This window comes from Rutidosis leptorrhynchoides, chromosome 8 (genome assembly GCF_046630445.1).
Source record: "Rutidosis leptorrhynchoides isolate AG116_Rl617_1_P2 chromosome 8, CSIRO_AGI_Rlap_v1, whole genome shotgun sequence".
NCBI lineage: Eukaryota > Viridiplantae > Streptophyta > Magnoliopsida > Asterales > Asteraceae > Rutidosis > Rutidosis leptorrhynchoides.
In genome coordinates, this window is record NC_092340.1 from 53,871,243 (window position 1) to 53,894,671 (window position 23,429).

At 36.2% G+C, this 23,429-nt stretch overlaps 3 protein-coding genes across 3 annotated transcripts; 1 reads left to right on the top strand and 2 right to left on the bottom strand.

Moving 5' to 3' along the window:
* Positions 1–413: 413 nt before the first annotated feature.
* Positions 414–7,368, top strand: LOC139861533 (ABC transporter B family member 1). Its single transcript, XM_071849959.1, has 10 exons — positions 414–854; positions 925–979; positions 1,078–1,253; positions 1,344–1,544; positions 1,990–2,249; positions 2,333–2,649; positions 2,813–3,036; positions 3,875–4,248; positions 4,755–5,469; positions 5,970–7,368. Exons 1-10 carry the CDS (start codon positions 414–416, stop codon positions 7,257–7,259), a joined length of 4,053 nt encoding a protein of 1,350 aa, XP_071706060.1. The 3' UTR covers positions 7,260–7,368.
* A 695-nt stretch (positions 7,369–8,063) lies between these two features.
* LOC139863413 (uncharacterized) lies at positions 8,064–8,771 on the bottom strand. Its single transcript, XM_071852050.1, has one exon. It carries the CDS (start codon positions 8,769–8,771, stop codon positions 8,064–8,066), a length of 708 nt encoding a protein of 235 aa, XP_071708151.1.
* A 13,290-nt stretch (positions 8,772–22,061) lies between these two features.
* Positions 22,062–23,429, bottom strand: LOC139864905 (uncharacterized). Its single transcript, XM_071853471.1, has 5 exons — positions 23,189–23,429; positions 22,957–23,070; positions 22,727–22,813; positions 22,453–22,545; positions 22,062–22,195 (listed from the first exon to the last, which is right to left on the bottom strand). The coding sequence occupies exons 1-5, from the start codon at positions 23,370–23,372 to the stop codon at positions 22,134–22,136; spliced, it is 540 nt and encodes a 179-aa protein (XP_071709572.1). The 5' UTR covers positions 23,373–23,429; the 3' UTR covers positions 22,062–22,133.

Here is a 23,429-nt window from a genome sequence, read left to right on the forward strand (position 1 = left end):
AAATATTATTTTTATCCCTATTTAATACTTAACCTCTTATATTTTAACACATAATCACAATACTCTTAACTAACACCAAACCAACACCACTACTCCACCTTAAAAAAATACGTCCTAATTATTAAAAAAAAATGCAAAAAATAAGAAACACCAGAAAAAAAACGTCTATAACCATACAACTGTTCTTACTACGTAAATTGTTAATGCCATTATGTAGCCGTTCCTTTTACTCGTTGATACACATGAAATTGAAAAACACGGTTAGGTGTAATAAAAAAAGGTAAAGTTAAATAAGGATACAAAAAGTAATAAAAACTGATAACAAAAGTATTCTTTAATTCCATTAAGGAGAGAGAGGGAATTAATAAGAGACAAAGGAGAGAGAAAGTGAGGAAAATAGTAAATTAAAGAAAATGCCATCACATGAAGAATCCCAAGATGAGATAATAAACAAAGGAACAGAGCAATGGAGATGGTCTGAAATGCAAGGTCTTGAACTTGTTCCTGAAAACCCAAATTCAAATTCAACTCAATATTCAAATTCAAATCAAAACCACAACTTAGACCCAGTTACTGAAGAAGGATTGAAAATGGAAGAGGGTGAAGGGCAAAATGGTAAAAATGATGGAAGGGATGTAAAAGATAAGAAGAAGAAAAGTGTTGCAACAGTTGGGTTTGGAGAGTTGTTTAGATTTGCAGATAATTTGGATTATGTTTTAATGGGTATTGGAACAATTGGTGCTTTTGTTCATGGTTGTTCTTTGCCTATTTTTCTTAGATTCTTTGCTGATCTTGTTAATTCATTTGGGTCCAATGCCAATAACATTGATAAAATGAGCCAAGAAGTGTTAAAGGTACCAACTTTATTATAAAGATTGATTCTTTTCACTCAAGTTCTTATCTTTTGTTGATGGGTTTTTGCAGTATGCATTCTACTTTCTTATAGTTGGAGCTGCTATATGGGCTTCTTCATGGGCTGGTATAAATGAACCTATCTTTTTTAATTAAGTATGCTTTTATTCTTAAAGATTCTTGAAAAAGATTAAAACTTTGATATCTTTTGATTTATATTTGCAGAAATATCATGTTGGATGTGGACAGGAGAGAGACAATCAACAAAAATGAGGATCAAGTACCTAGAAGCAGCATTAAGTCAAGACATACAGTTCTTTGATACTGAAGTGAGAACTTCAGATGTTGTATATGCTATCAATAGTGATGCTGTTATGGTTCAAGATGCAATTAGTGAGAAGGTAAAAATAAATATAATATCTTTTTTGGTTAATATTATGGGTCTAATGGGTTCTAAGTAACTGTGTGTTTTGGTGTTGTGTGTGTGACAGTTGGGGAATTTCATACACTACATGGCAACATTTGTTTCTGGGTTTGTGGTGGGATTTACAGCAGTTTGGCAGTTGGCACTGGTAACATTAGCTGTGGTGCCTCTTATTGCAGTAATTGGAGGTATTCACACCACCACATTAGCTAAACTTTCTTCTAAAAGTCAAGAAGCTCTTTCACAAGCTGGAAACATAGCTGAGCAGGTCAGCCACCATCAAATAAAAATTGCTCCTTTTTTTTTTAATTTCGTATTAAAACTGGTTGAAAATCTTATCTTCTTAAAGTGTTCATAACATTGCTTAATAAAGTATAGCTTTTGTCAGTTGGGTGGATGACAGAATGTTGATGAAATCAAGAAACCAGTTACTTACTGTATTTGTTATTACTATTTGGCTTGTGATGACTGCACCTTTTTCTAATGAAGTTTTATAAGAAAAAAAGATTTTTTTTTATCTGTCTTTACATCTGGGTTTTAATAAGCTTGAGCTAAATCAAGGAAACAATAATTCTATTTAGATAAAAATGGTTCCTTTGTCTGTTTTTCCATATGGGTGTTGTTGAACAGGAATAAATTTATGACATGTGTTATAATAGAAACAGGATTGTTTTACCATCTGGGTAGTTTCTAAATTTAATTAAAATTTGCAGACGATTGTACAAATTCGGACTGTTTTGGCTTATGTGGGTGAATCAAGAGCATTACAAGCTTATTCTTCTGCATTAAAGATCTCACAAAGACTTGGATACAAAACTGGATTTTCAAAAGGATTTGGATTAGGAGCAACATATTTCACTGTTTTTTGTTGCTATGCACTTCTTTTATGGTATGGTGGTTATCTTGTTAGACACAATCACACCAATGGTGGACTTGCAATTGCCACTATGTTCTCTGTCATGATTGGTGGACTGTAAGTCTCATATTCCCACTAAACCTTCATCATTTTGCTAATCCTTTTTTGGTCATTTAATCACAAAAATTTAAAATTTACAGTGCATTAGGACAATCTGCCCCAAGTATGTCTGCATTTGCAAAAGCTCGAGTTGCTGCAGCGAAAATCTTCCGAATAATCGATTATAAACCGAGCGTTGATAAGAACACTGAATCGGGTTTGGAGTTAGACACGATTTCGGGGTTTGTAGAACTTAAAAATGTAAACTTTTCATACCCTTCAAGACCAGATGTTAAAATTCTTGATAATTTTAATTTGAGTGTTCCTGCTGGCAAGACCATTGCTTTAGTTGGAAGCAGTGGGTCTGGAAAAAGCACAGTGGTTTCCCTCATTGAAAGGTTTTATGATCCTACTTCTGGTTAGTGACACTGACTCTTCATTAACTCAGTCCAACCAACATACCTATGTACAACTTTCTTAGCTTACTGTACAATTCCATGTTCACCTTATTGTTTGGGCAGTACAGTAGAATTTATTTTTCTAGAAAGATTTATTGTATACATTTGTGTTACTTTTTACAGGACAAGTCATGCTTGATGGGCATGATATTAAGGGGCTCAATTTAAAATGGTTAAGGCATCAAATTGGGTTGGTTAGTCAAGAACCAGCACTCTTTGCTACAACAATTCAAGAAAACATACTTTTGGGTCGCCCTGACGCATCTATAGTCGAGATCGAAGAAGCGGCTCGTGTTTCCAATGCTCATTCATTCATTATTAAATTACCCGACGCGTACGATACTCAGGTAAATCTTAATTAGTACTATATGGTAGGTCATTTCAGCATCGTAAGGGTATTTTAGTCATTTTTTACATGGTCCCATTTAGTTTGCTTTTACTTCATGTAATTGTTTTAGTGAGGGTCCACCTTGATGGACTATGTTGGGGGTAAATATGAACATTATGTTGGGAGTGGGATTCTTTTGACAAAGTGGATTACTTTTTGGTTTCTTACATTATTACATTTTAACCATATAAATGAATGGCCCATTTAATCAATTGAAAACCTTACTTTTGTTTGAAAAAGTCAAAACTGTGGGGGAAGTGAATCTTTCTTTAAGAATACACACTAATGGAGATGGTACAACATGGTTGTTGGGTCAATAGTCATGTGCTGATTCATGCTACCAAGGATGGGAGTGGTTGACCAAATAAAATCAGCAACACTAATATGATTAATGATTTTATTGTAATTTGTAAACAACAATTAAGAACAAAATTTGAGATTTAGTTTGACCAGTAGCATGTTGGGGATCCATATGACCATTCACCAATGAATGAATTAATGCATGATTATATGCTTACATAAACAATTAGATAAATAAATGTGGGGTCTTGGTCAAAGTAATAATTTTTGTTATGCCCCACTAATTCCTGAACTCACGGTTAATGTTTGATTAATTATAAGTAATAAGTTGTATATGTTACAGTACATTTTAATAACCGCCACTGAAAAGTCAATAGTAACCGCTGCATACAACGTATTAATTAATGCTCGTTAACGACAGCCTTAAGGGCTGCTGTTAGAAAGATCATAATTTTAGTATTAATATATTAATGTATTTTTTAATTTAATATTTTCAGGTTGGGGAGAGGGGATTGCAATTATCGGGCGGGCAAAAGCAGAGAATTGCGATTGCAAGGGCTATGTTAAAAAATCCTGCAATCTTGCTTTTGGATGAAGCAACGAGTGCTTTGGATTCCGAGTCCGAAAAGTTGGTCCAAGAAGCGTTGGATCGGTTCATGATTGGTAGGACCACACTTGTAATTGCGCACCGTCTCTCCACCATACGTAAGGCGGATCTCGTTGTGGTTTTGCAACAGGGTTGTGTTTTAGAAATGGGAACTCATGACGAGCTTTTTGCAAAGGGCGAAAATGGTGCATATGCTAAACTTATAAAGATGCAAGAAATAGCACATGAAACTGCTTTGAATAATGCCAGAAAGAGCAGTGCCAGGTAGTTCACCAACTGTTTGGCTTTTTAACGACAAACTTAAATCATTTTCAATCTTAATTTTGATAAAGATTCTCTTTACTTTTAATGAAAAATGTATAATTATTTTACATACATTGATGATTAAACTAAATGTGTAGTAGTATAAATGTATAATATAACCTTACATGTTAAGTTCTTGGCAAGATTCATATCATTATATCATTATATTATCTACTTGAAAACTGATTAGTTTGACCTGAAAAGTCAAAGTTTAGCTCTTGCAATTGGGAATAGTTTATAGTTTGACTTTCAAGTGTAAATGGATGGACTAAACTTTAACTAAAAAATAATTGCTTTTTTTAATTTATTGATATGATATATTCAAACAATAATGAATATTTATTATTTAATTTGTGAAAATATTTTGTATCAATATACTATCTTGTTGGAAAATGTTGGCTTTGACCTCAAAAGTCAACAGTAACAGTTAATAGATTTCTTACTTCTGTTGACTTCTTTTAATTCAGGCCTTCTAGTGCAAGGAACTCGGTGAGTTCACCTATAATCACCCGGAACTCGTCTTACGGTAGATCCCCGTACTCGCGAAGGTTATCAGATTTTTCAACGTCGGACTTTAGTATGTCGATTGACGGTGGATATCCAAGTTACCGTCACGAAAAGCTTCCATTTAAAGTACAAGCAAGTTCCTTTTGGCGCCTTGCAAAAATGAACTCGCCCGAATGGACCTATGCTTTGATCGGGTCAATGGGGTCCGTGATTTGTGGGTCCCTCAGCGCTTTCTTTGCATACGTCTTAAGTGCTGTTTTAAGTGTATACTACAACCAAGACCACGCGTACATGATTAAGGAAATCGGTAAATACTGTTATCTGTTGATCGGGGTTTCATCGGCTGCACTCATTTTCAACACGTTGCAGCATTTTTTTTGGGATGTGGTTGGAGAAAACTTGACTAAACGGGTTCGAGAGAAAATGTTGACTGCGGTTTTGAGGAACGAAATGGCGTGGTTCGATAAAGAGGAGAACGAGAGCTCACGAATTGCGGCTAGGTTGTCTTTAGACGCTAATAATGTTCGATCGGCTATAGGCGATCGAATTTCGGTGATTATGCAGAACTCGGCACTCATGTTGGTAGCCTGCACCGCAGGCTTTGTTCTTCAGTGGCGGTTGGCGCTAGTTCTTGTAGCCGTTTTCCCTTTGGTGGTTGCTGCAACCGTTTTGCAGGTCGGTGTGTTATTGCAGAATTGTCTTACGAGATGCATTCCATTCCATTAAGGGTGTTTAATATTTGGTTTCAAACAGATTAACCCGAAAACCAAACAGAATGAAAATCAAAGAAACAAAACAAACCGAATATGAATTCAGTTTTCGGGCTTACTTTTTTGAATTCGGTTTAACCGAAAACTGAACTCAACTAATAATATATTAAATTATTAAGACATATAGAAGAAAATTCGATTTTAAAATCAAAAGTCGAATCTAAAATCGATTTCTTATTATTATTATTATGGTTAAGTTATGGTTTTTCGATTTTAACCGAACCGAACGAAATTTGATTTTCGATTCGATTTCGGTTTTGGTTTTAGTTTTCAGTTCTGCCTCCAAAATTTTCAAAACTGAACAAACCTAACCGAATAAGATGAGGAATTGAAAACCGCACCTATTACACCCCTAGATTCCATATCTCACTGATTACTGTTTGGCTGTTTTTGTGTGTTTGGCAGAAAATGTTCATGCAAGGATTTTCGGGAGATTTAGAAGGTGCGCACGCTAAAGCGACCCAGCTAGCCGGAGAGGCGGTGGCTAACATGAGAACGGTGGCTGCGTTCAACTCCGAGGCAAAAATCGTCAACCTTTTTACGCTAAGTCTCGAGAGGCCGCTTCGTAGATGCTTCTGGAAGGGTCAAATAGCCGGAAGCGGGTTCGGGATAGCCCAGTTTTTGCTCTACACTTCTTACGCGCTCGGCCTTTGGTACGCCTCTTGGCTCGTAAAGCATGGTATCTCCGATTTCTCAAAGACCATTCGGGTTTTCATGGTTCTCATGGTTTCGGCCAACGGTGCAGCCGAAACCCTAACCCTTGCTCCCGATTTCATTAAGGGCGGTCGGGCTATGAAGTCGGTTTTCGATCTTCTTGACCGTAAAACCGAGATTGAGCCCGACGAGGTTGACACTATTCCCGTTCCCGAGCATCTACGAGGCGAGGTCGAACTCAAACATGTTGACTTTTCATACCCGTCTCGTCAAGACATCCCCATTTTTCGCGACCTTAATTTACGGGCTCGGGCCGGAAAAACGCTAGCCCTAGTTGGACCGAGCGGTTGCGGTAAAAGCTCGGTGGTGTCATTGATCCAAAGATTCTACGAACCGTCATCGGGTCGCGTGATGATCGATGGAAAAGATTTAAGAAAATATAATCTTAAATCGATAAGGCGCCACATTGCAGTGGTCCCACAAGAACCGTGTCTATTCGCCACTACTATTTACGAAAACATTGCTTATGGGCATGAGTCAGCAACCGAGGCTGACATCATCGAAGCGGCTACACTCGCTAACGCTCACAAGTTCATCTCAGCGTTACCTGACGGCTACAAGACATTCGTCGGGGAACGTGGGGTCCAGCTTTCGGGCGGTCAAAAGCAACGAGTTGCAATTGCACGTGCGTTTTTGAGAAAAGCCGAGATAATGTTACTAGACGAAGCTACAAGTGCACTCGATGCAGAGTCCGAAAGGTGCATTCAAGAATCGTTAGAGCGTATATGTGCTGGGAAAACGACGATCGTAGTAGCACATAGGTTGTCGACTATACGAAATGCTCATGTGATTGCGGTGATCGATGATGGTAAAGTGGCGGAACAAGGGTCCCACTCGCACTTGTTGAAAAACTATCCGGATGGTTGTTACGCGAGAATGATACAGCTACAAAGATTTTCGCACGGAGAAGTTGCGAATATGGCGTTGGTGGGTTCGGGTTTAGGCTCGAGTTCGAGTTCTAAACGTCAAGTAGATGGGTAGTAAAATTAATATTGTCACATTTTAATTATACAAAAAACTCGATTTTGGATGTTACTGATATTATATCATTTGGTATAGTAATCTTATAGATAGATAGTACTTGTGTATTGTATTGTATTGTTGTTTTCAACATGCTATGTGTTTTTGTTAACAAAGATGGTTGTATGTTATGTCACACTTCAAAACGATTATCACTCTATATACAACAATTGCAGTAAATAATACGGAGTATATGTTATATATATTTTATTATCAGTCACATGAGGTTGCCTAAATATAATAATCGAAATACTTAAATGAAGCAATATAATAATCGAAATACTTAAATGAAGCAGGATGTAACATGTTGAATAAGTACATAACTTAAAAAGAACTTAATGAAAAATTCAACTTATCAAATTCAATTACTAGTGAAAAATACATATGAATTATGATTACATTATATATGAAAAGTTTTGTACTCTTCATCCTGTTAACGCTCATACTTCGTGAAGCTATGCGTATAATATGAAAACGACCTTGAAGAACCCCAAATGCCCTCTCTACATCCTTTCGGGCACTAGCTTGAAATCTTGTAAACTTAATCGTTGGTTTTTCAGTAGGACATGAATATCCTTTAACTAAAGTTGCCCAATCGGGATATATACCATCCGCAAGGTAATATCCTTTGCTATATTCATGCCCATTTACCTCAAATGGTGTGGATTGAAATGTTCTGTTCTTAAGTTTATCAAATATAGGTGATTGGTTCAAAACGTTGATATCATTGTTGGAACCCGCCATCCCAAAAAAAGCATGCCAAATTCACAAGTCATAAGAAGCAACAGCTTCAAGCATAAGGGTCGGTTTCTTATGATCACCCCTAGTGTATTGTCCTTTTAAAGCAACAGGACAATTCCTCCACTCCCAGTGCATACAATCTATACTACCGAGCATACCCCTAAACCCATGTCTCTCCTCGTGAGCACTATACAATCTAGCAACATCGTGTGCATTCGGAGATCGCATGTATTCTTTTTTGTACAATGTAATAATACACATACAAAAGTAATCTAGACATAGTATTGATGTTTGCTCACTCATTTGCAAATATTCATCCCACATATCGGGAGCGGTGCCATACGCCAATTGACGTATAGCCGACGTACATTTTTGTAAAGTAGTAAATGTAGGCCTACCGATAGCATCAAATCGTTGAGAAAAGTAAGTAAAATATTCTGGCATATTATCACTTTGGAAAGTAGTAATACCTTGCACTATCCGGAGAAATAATTGTATGCGCATGCGAAAACGACGTTTAAATTTTCTTTGTGGATATTTTGGCGTCTCACAAAAATAATCATCCCACAAACGTTGTGCAGCAACATCCCGTTCCCTAGGGATGTAACCTCTAACTCTCGAAATAGATGGTGCCGATTCGACTTCGGAATCATCATCTTCTGTTTCTTGAATTAATTGAACAATCCGCAAATCTTCGGAGTCAGAATTAGACCCCCGTAACCTCGAACCCATTTATAAACTAATAGATTTTTGTAAAAAAAATAAAAAGTAGAAAGAAATAGAGTGAGTAAGAATGAATTGTGTGAAAAATGATATGATTGTTGGGGTTTAAATAGGAGTAAAATGGAGTAAAAATTGAATTTTTTTTAAAAAAAAAAAAAAAAAAAACCAAAAAACGGGTATATATCCGTTGGGTAACGGATATATTACCCCACCCAATCAGATCAAGCCAGCACACCATTTGAAGCCCGTTTTTTTCAGTCAAATCGTCGACTGACGCCCCCCAGCGTCAAAAACTGACGCCCCGTTAATGGCGTCAGGGGCGTCACTTCCTGCCAGCGAGTCTGACGCGGGTCCATCTGACGCCGCGTTGGAAAGAGTCTAACCTCTATGTGTCTAGCCTTCCAATATGTAAGCCCACAACTTGTGGGACAAATGTTCTCGAATTTTTTTAGTCAAAAAAAGAATGGAACGATAAGATAATAGATAAAAATGATGAAAAAGAATGTAATATAAAATAAGATATATGTATTCTCAAGTTAAAATTATAATAGAAAAAGGAAAGGAATATAAGTAAAATAAACATTTTTTTCCACTATATCATTCGCAATATTTGAACTAAATTGATTTGTAATTACATTATTTGATCAATATATAACATCTAGCAAGTATTTAATTGTTAGTTTTATAAATATTTTTTTTTGAACATGAGAAAAAAGTAGAGAAAAATGACTCGGTTAATTTTTTTCATCATTATATGTTACACACAACAAAAATACGTAGGTTCTTTTTTTACCATCAGACCAAATTTTAAATCTTTACTTCCATGTAGAATAGTTATCCATATTCATCAATCTTGGACATTTCGTACCACTTCCGGTTTCACTCTCAGCAAGGAGTAATCGTAAGTCTCAAGTAATTTGTGAGGTCATTTAGGGTGCCTTCCAGTCCGCCCAAATATGGGCTGAATTGTTGTTTACAAAAACCTTATATACTCTTCTTCCTATCTGTTCCTATCCTTACTTTTCAATCAAAATAAAAACTCGAGAATGACTATTTGTTAATCCGCTCAAGTCCTTCCTTTCCCATCCTAATAAAAACTGAGAATGCAGCCTTAGGTTTTGAATACGAGTAATAAATTAGCGTCCTCACAAAATTATGGAGTACTCCATAATGACATCAATAACCTCTAATCTAAATACATATCTAAAAATCGCTCCGGTAAAGATTTTCGTCGCGAGATTGTGAATGGTAAGATGATTAAGGTGAATCCTTAATTGGTGTGTGTTTTTGTTATGATTATTCGCGTTTTTTTGTTGTGTCAATTTAGGTTAGGGGTGTTCATCGGTTCGGTTTTCGGTTTTTCGGTTTATTCGGTTCGGTTTTTTCGGTTTTGAAATTCTAAAAATTAAAACCAAAAACCAAACCGAAACCAAATTCAAATATCAAAACCAAAATTCAAAACCGAACCGAAAACCAAATTTGAATTCGGTTCGGTTTCGGTTAAAACCAAATTAACTTCTACATCGATTTTTTTTATACTTTTTTCTCACGATATAAATAAACATTATATTATTAGCTTTGTAAGTATCATACTAAAATAATATATATAATCGAACATATATACAAATTTTAGAAAATAAAATAAGCTTATATAATACCATAATACAATACATTTTATATCAAAAAATAAACAAAACCAATACCAATAACAAAACTAAAACTTTCTTTGTTTTAGTCATAGTGTATACTTTTTAATAATAAACTGTTGTAAAGCAGTGTATATAAATTTGATTGATTCAACGTGCACACACACATAAATTGAACTGAATAGCAAATCGACTTGAAATGATTACAGTTTCAAAAATGTGGAGTTAAAAGGAAAATTATGAAATTAAAGATAAAAATAGGATTTCAATCCAAGTAAACCGAATTTGACTTGAAGAGTTAAAATATCTATTCAAAATCGTTTCTCGTACATGTCTACAATAATATAAATAACTTAAAATATTTATTTAATATTATATAAATTGAATTCGGTTTTATATTCGGTTTTCGGTTAACCAAATTAAAATTTTCAAAACCGAAAACCGAACCGAAAAACCGAATTAAAATTCCGTTTCGGTTTTTCTCGATCCGAAAACCATTTTTCAAATTCGGTTTGGTTTTTTTCGATTTGGTTTCGATTCGATATTCGGTTTAAATGGTTTCAAACCAAATGGTGCACACCCCTAATTTAGGTGTTTGCTTGTTAGTTCTTAGACCGTTGGTTTTAATTTTGGACGGTAGTTTTTTGATATAGTTTAGTTGAGGCTCGGTGTAGATGTTGGTTTGTTGTCGCCACATTCTAGGTACGAGCTTCATCGATTTCGCTTCTTGTATTCTTCGGTTGAAGACGTTTTCTTTTCGAAAACGTTTTCGTTATTTATGAAGTTATCGTTATTTTTGCCAAAAAAAATAAAAAATAAAATACATACCTAAATATTAATTTATCCCTAACATTGAAATTACCGACAATTAAGTCGGCAATAAACTTTTTTTTTTTTTTTGGAAAAGCAACTTTATTAGAAAACACACGGTTACAAGAGGGGAACCAAAGGAACCCAAACAAGAGTTTACAATACGAATACACAAAGCTAAGTTGCAAAGAGAGCAACTTCCCCGACAAAAATTTAACTCAGGTACACGCTAGGATCGTTGACCCAAGATAACCAATCAAGTCTTCGACCTCTAGATCTTCTTGAAATCCATTCATAGGATTTTATTTGTATTTCGTCTAAGGCCATCGAAGGATTCCATTTTTTACCACGAAATACCCAATTGTTCCTATTTTTCCAAATTAAGTAGATGCACACCCATTCGACCGCTTGCCAAATCGCTCTACCCGAACTCGTCATTGATGTCGAAATGTTGTTGCCCCTACCAATATCGTTCAAACTTAAGTTACTCATATTACCAAAGCCCCACCAAGTATACACACGATCCCAAATTTCCAACACATGTTTGCAAAAGATTAGGGAGTGATCAACCGACTCTAGGTCCTCGTCACAAAGCGGGCATCTAACGCTATTTAAATCTACCCCCCTTTTGTCTAGTTCAAGCATGACGGGGATGCGTTTTTGAATAGCACGCCAAACCATAACTTCCACTTTTTTTGGTACTAATTTATTCCGCATAGTTTCAAAAGAAGAGTTTGTACCTAAGTGACTAGCATCCTCAATAATCCAAGACAATCTTTTAACAGTAAGAAATCCATCCGAGGCTAACGACCACTTCCAACAATCTTTGGCATTGCAATTAAATTCAAATGACATAATTAAATTTGAGAGTGCATCTAATTCACCTTGAGTTCGCCCGAAAGGTGATCTAGACCACTCCCATTTTAAGTTGGAGATAACAGAAGTATTAGGACGGTTAACACGAGCAGCAGGACTATTTGAAGCAGCATGGGAAGCCGAGACAGGTGGCTGATGTATTCCATCCGCGGAGTCAGAAAGACGAACAGCAGCAGGAGAGAAAATGACCTGTTGTACTCCAGCAGAATCAGATAGACGAACAGCAGTAGCAGAAATATCGACCCGTTGTACTCGAGCAGCCTCGGTATGATCATCAGCAACTTGGTCTTCACAAACAGCAGCAGATAGTTCGACACGATCTTTAATTAGTGCGTCCTTTGATGTCTCTAACCTGTATAACCTGGGAAAAAGTTGACGCAATCTATCGCCTCCGATCCAAACATCATCCCAAAAGGATGTTGATGAACCGTCGCCAATAGATTTACAAAAAGAAGTTTTAAAAACGATGTTCAAGTCTTCAATCGCGACACCTGCCAAAACAATGTTCCGCCAAGTACTCGGGCTTAAACCACGAATTGTTTCGTTGTCTAAACCCAAAGCACCACACGGACCATAAATGCTACGTATTATTTTGACCCACAACGACCCGGTTTCGGTTTTAAACCTCCACCACCACTTGCCTAGCAAGGCAAGATTTTTATGTTTTAAAAGTCCAATATTCAACCCCCCGTTGTCGTAAGAAGAGACAACCCTATCCCATTTGACCCAAGGAATTTTAGAGCCCGAATCCGACCCGCCCCAAAAGAACACTCTTCTCACACTCTCAAGCAATTTTAGAACACACGATGGGGCACGGTAGAGCGAGAAATAATACAATGGCAAACTATTAAGAACCGATTTGATAAGCACTAATCTTCCACCAAATGACAACGTCCTCATTTTCCAATTCGAGAGTCTTGCTTTTACTTTGTCAATCACCGGGTTCCAACTATCTACTTTAGACATCTTTGCACCGATGGGCATCCCGAGGTAAGTAAAAGGAAAGGAACCCGCTTGACACCCTAACTGGGATGCCATATGGGTTATCTCGTCTTGTCTTACACCTATGCCATAGACAAAGCTCTTATGGAAGTTCACCTTTAATCCCGACACAAGCTCGAAGCATGCAAGTAGATTTTGGATATTCGATGCATTTGATCTACCCCATTCACCCAAAAAGATAGTGTCATCGGCATATTGTAAATGTGTCACTAGTATTTTATCCGAGCCAACTTCCACGCCTTTGTAGAAACCTTTTTCCGTAGCCGCTTTAATTAGAATATTTAGACCTTCCGCAACCATAATAAAAAGAAAAGGAGATAGTGGGTCGCCTTGACGGATGCCTTTCCCTAATGAAAACTCTCGGGTGGGTGATCCGTTTACAAGAATAGAAATAGCTGCCGAGGTTAAACATGAGCGTATCCATTTAATCCACTTATCGCCAAATCCCATGCACTTCATTACATCTAGAAGGAAGTTCCAGTTAACGCAATCGAACGCTTTTTCGAAATCAACCTTAAAAAGGATACCCCTCTGTTTATTTTTCTTCATGAAATCAATGCACTCATTTACTATTAGAGCACCGTCTAGAATGTATCTCCCTTTAATAAACGCGCTTTGTTCCGACCCAACCAACCCCGGGATAACTTTCCTAAGCCTGTTTGATAGCAACTTTGCGACAATTTTGTAGTAACATCCGATCAAACTAATCGGTCGGAAATCTCCAAGTCCCCGTGTTTCAAGCTTCTTTGGAATAAGAGTGACGAACGATGAGTTGCAACCTTTAGAGAACTCGCATGAATCCCAAAACCATGCTATTGCTTCGATAAGGTCCGCTTTTATTGTTTCCCAATATTTTTTAAGAAAGGCCATATTAAAACCGTCGGGCCCCGGCGCCTTTGTGCTACCACAATCAAAAACGGCTTCCCGAATTTCTCTTTCATCGAATGGTGATTCAAGGGCTGTAGCATTCTCAACCGAAAGTGACGGGTAGATTAGATCTTCGATGCTAGGTCTGTTATAGTTTGATTCGCTGAAGAGGATACTGAAATGTCGGTGAACTTCATCCTTTATATCTTGAGGACAATTGTTCCAGCTTCCGTTTATCAACAGCCCCTTTAGATTATTGTTATTATGTTTTCGGTTGATTATGGCGTGGAAAAATTTAGTGTTCTCATCTCCCTCAATCGACCATTTAATACGTGCCTTTTGTTTAAGCATCTCCGTCATAGTCTTTTCTTTTTCGAGCCACATCTTCCTCGATTCTTTCCATTGACGTTTTTCTTCCTCACTTAAGTTTGTTGTTTCAGCCTTTAGCTCTAGATTAGTAGCAACACTTCTACTAGCTTCTATTTCGCCATCTAAAGCTCCAAATTTTTTTGAACTCCATTCCTTCAAGGCGAATTTCACATTCTTCAACTTATTCATAAAGGTTCGATCCTTACGATAGGTTTTCGGGACAGTCCTCTCCCAAGCGTTCTTGACAATCTGATCAGCCTCGTCTTCGTTAAACCAAGTATCAAACACTTTGAATGGCTTCGGGCCGAAATTTAAATTCTCATTTTTCAGCAAGATAGGACAGTGGTCCGAGTGTTTCCTTTCCAAAATATTACCCACAAGATCCGTCCAAATGTCAAGACATTTTTCGCTAACGAAGAACCTATCTAACTTGCTAAACTTGACCCCGTCGTCACTAACTCTCGTGAATTTCCTACCACCCAATGGGATCTCGATCAAACTATTATTTGCAATAAATTCATTGAATCTACGAGCTCTATATTCAAGAAAATCACAATTAAACCTATCTGACTCCTCTCTTACTTCGTTGAAATCCCCACACAAGATCCAAGCATCATTACTATTAGCTAGTAATTTCGACAGTTCATCCCAAAGTTTAATCTTCTTAGCGTCGTCATGAGGGCCATAAATATTTAGAATGTTGACAGCATCCCCCAAAGGTTTCCAAACCCCCTGAATACCAATGACACAATCAATTCTAAACACATCAAGAGCCTCAAAACAATTCTTATCCCAAACTAACAATTGCCCACCACTTTTCCCTACCTTTTCTCTTTGGATAAACTCGAAATCAGGAGAACCCCATAATGAGCATATCCATTTATCCACCACTAGTTTGAGCCTCGATTCTTGAATTGCAAGAAAAGTCGGTTTTTCTTTAGCGATTAACCTTTTAACCCATCCAAATTTGTCAACTTTTCCCCCTAAACCAAAACATCGTATATTAAGAGAGACAATCTTCATGAGAACAATATAATTACGACAAAGGTCTAATTCAATCATTGATGTGGGATCGTCTCCTTCCATTTTAACCCAATCTTTTTACCGTATTCACGAACAGCCGCCGAGTTAACCGTATTGCAAGTGCTATCAACGTTATGTTTATACGAATTAAAATCAGAATGGGTACCTGAGTGACTTGAATTTGCAGCACACGATGAGCATTTAGATCGTAGAGGTTTGTCTTCAGGTTTAATTGATCTAGCGGAACGCTTGACATTCATTAATTTGGAGGTTGATTTCCATCGCCTGATATTCGACCAGCAGCATCTTTTCCCTTTTTGTTCCACCAAATTTTCTTTTCTCCCTTTTGAATCACCTTTGGAGGTTGGTTTGGACGGTCTTCTTTCAGTATCCTTGGATCCATTTTTGCTTCGATGTGAAGATTGTGATTTTGGCTTGTTTTTTCTTCGATTGGAACAAGAAAGATTATCCTCCACCGATTGATTGACAATATTGGGGGCAGGAACAGAATCATTCAGATTAAAACTGGGCACCACACGTTTATTGCTTGGGCTGTTGTTATTCGAGCACAAAACGTCATTACATGATGGTCCATTACTGCCCTGATCGCCCAATACACCAAGCCCATCGCCACTTTTATTTTTCAAAGTACAAGTTGGGCTCTCCTGGTCCAAGTGTTCATTAAGCCTAGGCCCAGTAGTTGGGATTTTACTAGATCTCAAACCTTTATCTACCCCATCTGAGTTAAACGAGCCACCTTTATTATTGGAAACAGAAAAGTTGGTTGGAGAAGTGGACGGCGTGCAAGGGCAATTATGAGTAGGGAATTTGGGAACATGATTGTCCACCTTTTTGCAGACACCACCAACGGTTTTGTTTTCTTCAAAAAGTTCCTTTACTCCAAGAAAACCAGATTCTTCAACTTCTTCATTAGCATCCACCTTGCCGGAGTTGTTGCCGGAAAGTATTTGATCACCGGTTTCTGGAATTGCTTCAAAGTCCGAATCGTAGGAATCTGAACAGTCATCATCCTCATTCTCTGCATCCTCATCATCCTCATATAAGTTAAAAGTATCTTCCACGAACTCCTCATCTTCATCTTGTTTTGATTTTGTTGAATAATTATCCCTATCCTCAGATGGACCATCCGCTTGATCCATCTCCATACTAATTAAAGAGTTCTCCTCATAGACATAAGCATGAACATCACACGAGTTAACCAAAAGACTGACATATTCTTCGATGTTTTTGAGATGGCGGGTGTGGATTAACACTCTACCAAATACAAGATTTTGGTCCCCGTAATCCAAATTGCAGTTTTCAGTTTCAAGTACATCACCCCAGGACATAGCAATAGATCTGAAAACCGAATCCTTCCAGCATGTTGCTGGCACGCCACGTATTCTAATCCATGCTAACCTTTTAGAAGAAAGGTTACTTGACCCTAATAGTTGAGCATTGTGGCACCATTTATGCAAGGCATGATCTTTATTATCTAGAACTTGAACTGCTTCGACAGTGGACATGAAGGTCCACAAGACTTCCAGGCCGCCTAAATACTTAATATCACAATTAAGCATACCCTCTGCCCGACTGAGATGTATGATTTGCGTAATTATTTTCCAATCCTTTAGAACACCCAGGATTGACCTCTTAGTGCTAATCTTTACCTTGTCAACTTCTTTTACAATAATCCTTCTTCTGCTAGCATGCTCGACCTTTGATGTATGTTGATTGCTGCGATGAAAACCATTTAGTTTATCCCTCAGGTCCCCTTCATATCTCTTATCCTTTCCGTTCAAAAAATCCCTTAAGTCACTCTTATGATTCCCAACAACCGTGCTATATCTTCGTTGATCCCTAAAGTTGTTATTTGGAATGGGATTATCCCTGTGACTCCTAACTTCTGCCCATTTCTTACCATGAAACATGCCACCTTCCTGTCTATCTCGCCTCTCATAGGCCTTAAACACCTTGATAGGATTACCATCAAAGTTGATCTTGGAAAGTGACTTTAACATTGCATCAGGGTCCCTAACATTCTTAAATCTTGCAAATGCGAATCTTTCGCCACCCCTTAATCGTTTTCCAGCCATGTAAACATCTCTGATGTCGCCGTGTTGTTTGAATACCTTCCACAGATCCGTCATCTTCCAGCTCTCGGGAAAATTGAAAAACATGAACGAAGTCAAATGCATTCCGAAAAGCCTTATTAATCGATCTTGTAGCCTGCCATTGAATCCTTCTCGCGAGTTTACCGTGTTTGCCCGGTGAAGAAAATTGCCTCTCACCCTCTCTCTCTTCGTTTTCTCTCTCACACACTCTCTCTCCATTAGTATTAGTCGGCAATAAACTTTAAACCGACACCCACAAACACGCATATGTATCAAATAAAATAAATCGTCCATTATAAATTATAAATATACTCCGAAGCATAATCTTTAATAAGAACCATATACCACCTACGCAGCATACCTAATTGCATTCCATTGTTAACTTAGATTAAATTTAACATATCTAACGCAAAACCAGTTTACCGACAACTTCACACAAAATACGAAAGAAAAAAATATCATGGTTGGTCCCCAACGTTTGCACCAAAAATCAAGTTGGAACCTTAAGTTTAATTTGATCATCGTTGGTCTCAACTTTTTATCAAAGTACACGATTGGTCCCGAATTTAACTTGCCGTCAATCTGCCCAGTTAACCTCACTCACGTGCAACAAGCATGAGGGGTATTGTGGTCCTTTCGTGCGAAGCATGTTATATCCCACGTTACCTGCAATTACCCAGCCCAAAATTGATCATAAATTCATAATCGACTTGGTATTCCTCTGGTACCCTAAACTGTAACGTTGTTCCATTGGCTTCATCAACAAAAATTCAATCTGCAATAAATTCGAACAATCCATTAATGGGATCATTATACAACATAAGAACCGAAAGAGAAGAAGAGATTGATGACCGCACGTTGAATTGTAAGTGCTGGTTGTTTAGTTTTTTTCGTAATCATCAAACTGCTTGTATTCAATCATGACATATTCTTACATATTGGTTTTTTACGTGATTTGCATATTTAATCATACTGTTACATATTGGTTTAGTGAAACTGTTTCGTTAATGTAACAGTATGTCATGATTTGTGAAGAATTTATGAAGCCTTAATGAAACAGTTTGATTTGTGAAGACCTACAAAATTAATGTAATAAAGGTGTAACAGTATGTACACAGTTTGATTTGTGAAGACTTACTCATGATTTGTAACAGTATGTCATGGTTTGATTTGTTTCATTAATCCAGTGACATACTGTTGTATTTTATCAGACTGTTACATATTGGTTTAATCGTATTAGTGACTAACATATTGTTTCATTAATGCAGTTTATCTGGTGCATCTGGTAGTGGATCAAAGAGAAGTAAAGGTCAATTTGGTTCTTATGGTGCTTCAGGAAGTGGAGTGTAGAAAAAATGAAATGACATTTTTTGCCTTTTTAGGGTTTTCAATTGACTTTGAATATGTCCATTTTGAATGTTCTAATGTTTGTTTTGGATCATTTTGAATTGATGATTGTTATGTTTGTTTTGTTGAACCTGTCACTTGCATCTGTTATCTGAATCTAATACTTGAATTTGTTTATTTTGTTGACTGTACATATGAATTGTTGAATCTGTCATTCATTGACTGTTGTTTGGGTCAAAAGAGTCATAACAGTTTGGGTCAAAAGAGTCATAACAGTTTGGGTCAAAAGATAAAAAGTGACAACATTTGACCTATCTTGACCTATTTTGACTCAAAACAGTTTTGTGTAAAAGTGTCAAAACAGTTTGGGTCAAATGATAAAAAGTGACAATATTTGACTTATCTTGACCAAACCTTGCTAAATTTGACCAAAAGTTTCTAAATTTGTATAAACTTTGCTAAAGATTACCAAATGTGGCCATAATGGTCATTTGTCTATCAAACATAATGCTAATAGGCTAACTATGATTGTGGTCTGCGTGTTTCATAAATCATGAATTCATAAGTTCCATTTAATCCTGGCCATAATGGTCATTTGTCCATCAACGTTACTATCACCTTGTTAACCACAGGTATGTGATAGGCACACTTAGGGCATTTATGTCTTTTTGATTTGACTATGCAGATCACGTTAACCTTTTGCATTAGCTTGCATTATCCTTAGCATATCACAATATAGCAGATTATAATGTTCAAATGTAATTTTTTTACTTTGTTGACTTTTTTTTACTGCATCATTGAGTGGTTTGTATGCACTAGCATTAGCATATCACAACATAGAAGAGGTTGAGTTTACGAGGAGTTTTTTTTTTTTTTTAATTATTATTATTTTTTTTTATATTTTTGGACTTTTAAAACTGTTTTTGACTATTATAAACAGCCTATTTTGGCTTACAAATGAAAAAATTAATCAGTTTGAAATATGGATGTTGTGATTGTTTTGATGGGTGAAAGTGCATATTATGACTGTTTTTGACTTACTTTAACCTTTTTTAACTTAATAATGAAAAATAGATCACTTTAGAATTTTGGATGTTGTGATTCTTTTGATGGTGAAAGTATAATTTTTTGACTGTTTTTGGTTATAAAATTTAGACTGCATATTTAGCATAGCACAAGCCATAATGATACTCCACAACACATAGATTACCATTATCAATTTACCATTAGCACAAGACATATTGAAATTGCACAACACAGGTTACCATTAACATACTGTGTTTAGCATTATTATAGCACAAAAGTATTGAAACTGCACAATATGTATTATTGCATTCATCATTCATTGACAATTTTGACTTTCATTTATTTATTTGACTTCTTTTGACTAATTATGACTAGCATAATCTACTAGTTTTGACTGCATTAGCATTGCCATTAATATCAGCATAGAAGAGTTTGAAACTGTATTTTGAGTTTTTTTGTTGACAATTTTGACTTTTTTTTTTTTACTTCTTTTGACTGAATATGACAAGCATAATTTACTAGTTTGGATATGTAATTTTGACCCATTGAATGTTTGCAGTAGAACAAAACAATATGCATATCACATACCCATACTAATGCTAATGCTAATGCATTAGCATATTGCATTAGCAAAAAGTTTTTTACTAATGCATATCACATACGCTGATACGCATACAGTTTGACAAATACTAATGCACATTTGACTGCATTACTCAATAGTAGCACAACATAATTAGTAGCACAGAATACGAATGACTGCATTAGTCATTGAACCTTCAGTTTAGCAAAACACAATTTTTCAAGAACCTGCAGTTTAGCGTTTGAAACTGTATATCACAACACAACACAACTATTTAATGGAGCTGGATAGCACAAGAGAACACAGTATCCCAAATTCAATCAAAATATATTTCATTCATTGATGTTCAATCAACTACATTCGAATGCATAACATTAAACTTGTAAATTCAACAAAAACATTACTAACTAACCAAACTAATTCTACTTTATTATTACATATACACGGCAAAAAATACGCTAACTTAAAACTAATATCCACTGCAACCTTCTTGATTTAGTCTCTAGTTCGTTCTTCCCTTTCAACAAACCTGGAATTATGTTGACAGAACGAGCATACATGGGCGCAATTAGACCACTTTACAAAAAAGTAACACCAATCAGAAATCAAACGAACAAAATTTACAAAAATAAATGTTGAATTTTACCTTAATCGACGTCCACACCAAAAAAGTCCGTCGAATCTGTGAGTTTCAATTGGGAACGAATTTGATTGAAATTGGAAATTAGGGTTTGTTGGAAATGGGAGTGAATATTGGATTTGGGTGAACTAACGGGTGCAGTTGTAGCTTTTAAACAAATAAATTAGAGTAAAAGAATGTTCAAAGGAAAAGACAAAATTGGCCATAGTGTGTTGGTCACGTGAATGGAGTAAAGTTTAAGAAGTTAACGATGTTAGCATCCTGGGACCAGACATGGGGTGTGTTTGGATGAAACTAGCTGCAGCTGGAGCTTATAGTTGGAGCTGGAGCTGGAGCTGGAGCTGGAGCTGGAGCTTATGGTAGCTGGAGCTTATTACTTTTTATAAATGTTTGGTAAACTAGCTGGAGCTTATTTTGCAGTTCATAAGCTCTACTTTTTTTCATAAGCTACTAAAAGTAGCTTCTTTTTTTACAGCTTATGATTTTCATAAGCTCTACTTTTTATGTCTACCAAACAAAGCTTATTACTTGAAACTTATTAAAATCATAAGCTCAAGCTCCCATAAGCTCTCATAAGCTCCCATAAGCTCTTGCGCCAAACACACCCATGATGTTATTTAATAAGTTGGGACCAACCATGATCAAATTAAACTTAAGGCCCCAATTTGATTTTAGGTTCAAATGTTGGGGACCAATCATGATATTTTTTCAATGCGAAGACGTCAAAGCATTAATGATAACGTAGATGCAAATTCATGCAATCAATCATAGATCACCATAAGGTATTGGATGTTATGAAAACGAGTTGTGTTATGTACTACTCATAATATAGAAAAAGCAAACTTCGAAATCGAGAGGCTGAAAAAAGAACAAGATTGCGTAAAAAGGCAAATTGACTATGTACCATCTAAAAGTTCATTTTAATATTTACTTGGCTCTATGCAAATATATATGAACAAAAAAACCATGTTAAAAACCCCACAAATTTGAGGGTTATAACTTAGTAATATAATAATAAAATAGATAATAAATGTATAATATAATAATAACTTGAAAGGAGAATGGATGGATTTAATTGTTACTGGAAGCATCAACCACGGTGGTGGCGCTTGACTCGCCGAGATCTACATGGTCTGCAAACAAGAACATATGTCTCAAATAACACTATTTTATAAAGTTTTGTGTTTATATGTAACAGTGTCTTGCTTTCTTAAGCTTTATCATCCAAGTGAGATCATAATGCCAAAAAAAACAAGACATTTCAAATAAATCCAACTCAAGAAGACATTTCTCCGGAATCGGATCATAATTCATAAATTATAAACAAAGGAGTAATAATTATGAAAAGCATCCATCCAATCTCAAGATAAAAAATTGCTTAAATGTTTACCAAAAGAAGTTGCCATAGCAGTTACACTTGAGACGCATGGATCCTCACGATAGCGTTTGATCACGGATGCAGTAAACTCTTCATCTGGTAGCCCTATTAATAAAACAAAACAAGTATGTGATTTCAGGTTATATACGATTTGAGCAAACAAGTTATGTCTATAATAATATAATCAGCAGCCAACTAACTTTAAAAATCAATCAAGATTTAAAAATAATAATAACAAAAAAAGAAGTCTAACAATTACACCATAACCAGAAGCAGCAGCACATACCGGTTTTGGGGTTGAAAACCATGACTTCCACCAAATGTGGGTCTAAATTGGCCCATTTTTTAAACAAATCGTCTTCAAATTTGGTATCTAATAATTAACCATAGGTAAAGTTAGTATTCTCAACGTATGCTATATATTAATATAAGTACCGAGAGTGGTTCCTATTACTTATACTCTAGTTATTAATTAATGGGTGTAAAACCATAAGAATGGGGATTTAGTTTACTTACAACACGTTGCTTCTTCTGACGTATTTCTTATAGTAACCGGCGTGAAGCCACACATTTGGGGACAGCCAGTTCTTTTCAAGTGGCTTTTCAACCTAGCAAAGAAAACTTCTTCGCCTGAACCAATAATAAGAATTAATTAATAATTTAATAATAATAACGCATGAATAAACACGGCGAATGAGTCAAGGGGCTTGTGGTTTGTTTTGTTTTTTAAATCTTTTATAGTACGTACGCATTTCCGGAGTATCCTTGATAGGATTCAGTTCTTCCTTTTCTTCTTCCTTTTCCTTTCTCAGTAAATCAAACTTATATTCCAGCAGCTTTGGATCGCTTATTCGAAGATCTTCGATTGACTGTAATGTCGTTTCTTCCCACATTCTGAATGCTTTCTCCGCCAATATATCACTATTTCCCATCTTTTTGTTTCTTTCTGGAAAAATATTAGACAATTAACCCTTTTATTTATTTATTTA

Bases quoted from the DNA above. Each gene is read 5' to 3' on its own strand.
- LOC139861533 (XM_071849959.1), top strand. From the start codon at position 414: ATGCCATCACATGAAGAATCCCAAGATGAGATAATAAACAAAGGAACA. The intron at 980-1,077 runs GTATAAATGAAC...TTATATTTGCAG, and splicing joins ATGGGCTTCTTCATGGGCTG to AAATATCATGTTGGATGTGG. The intron at 5,470-5,969 runs GTCGGTGTGTTA...TGTGTTTGGCAG, and splicing joins TTGCTGCAACCGTTTTGCAG to AAAATGTTCATGCAAGGATT.
- LOC139863413 (XM_071852050.1), bottom strand. From the start codon at position 8,771: ATGGGTTCGAGGTTACGGGGGTCTAATTCTGACTCCGAAGATTTGCGG.
- LOC139864905 (XM_071853471.1), bottom strand. From the start codon at position 23,372: ATGGGAAATAGTGATATATTGGCGGAGAAAGCATTCAGAATGTGGGAA. The intron at 23,071-23,188 runs GTACGTACTATA...TTATTGGTTCAG, and splicing joins CAAGGATACTCCGGAAATGC to GCGAAGAAGTTTTCTTTGCT. The intron at 22,814-22,956 runs GTAAGTAAACTA...GTTAATTATTAG, and splicing joins GTCAGAAGAAGCAACGTGTT to ATACCAAATTTGAAGACGAT.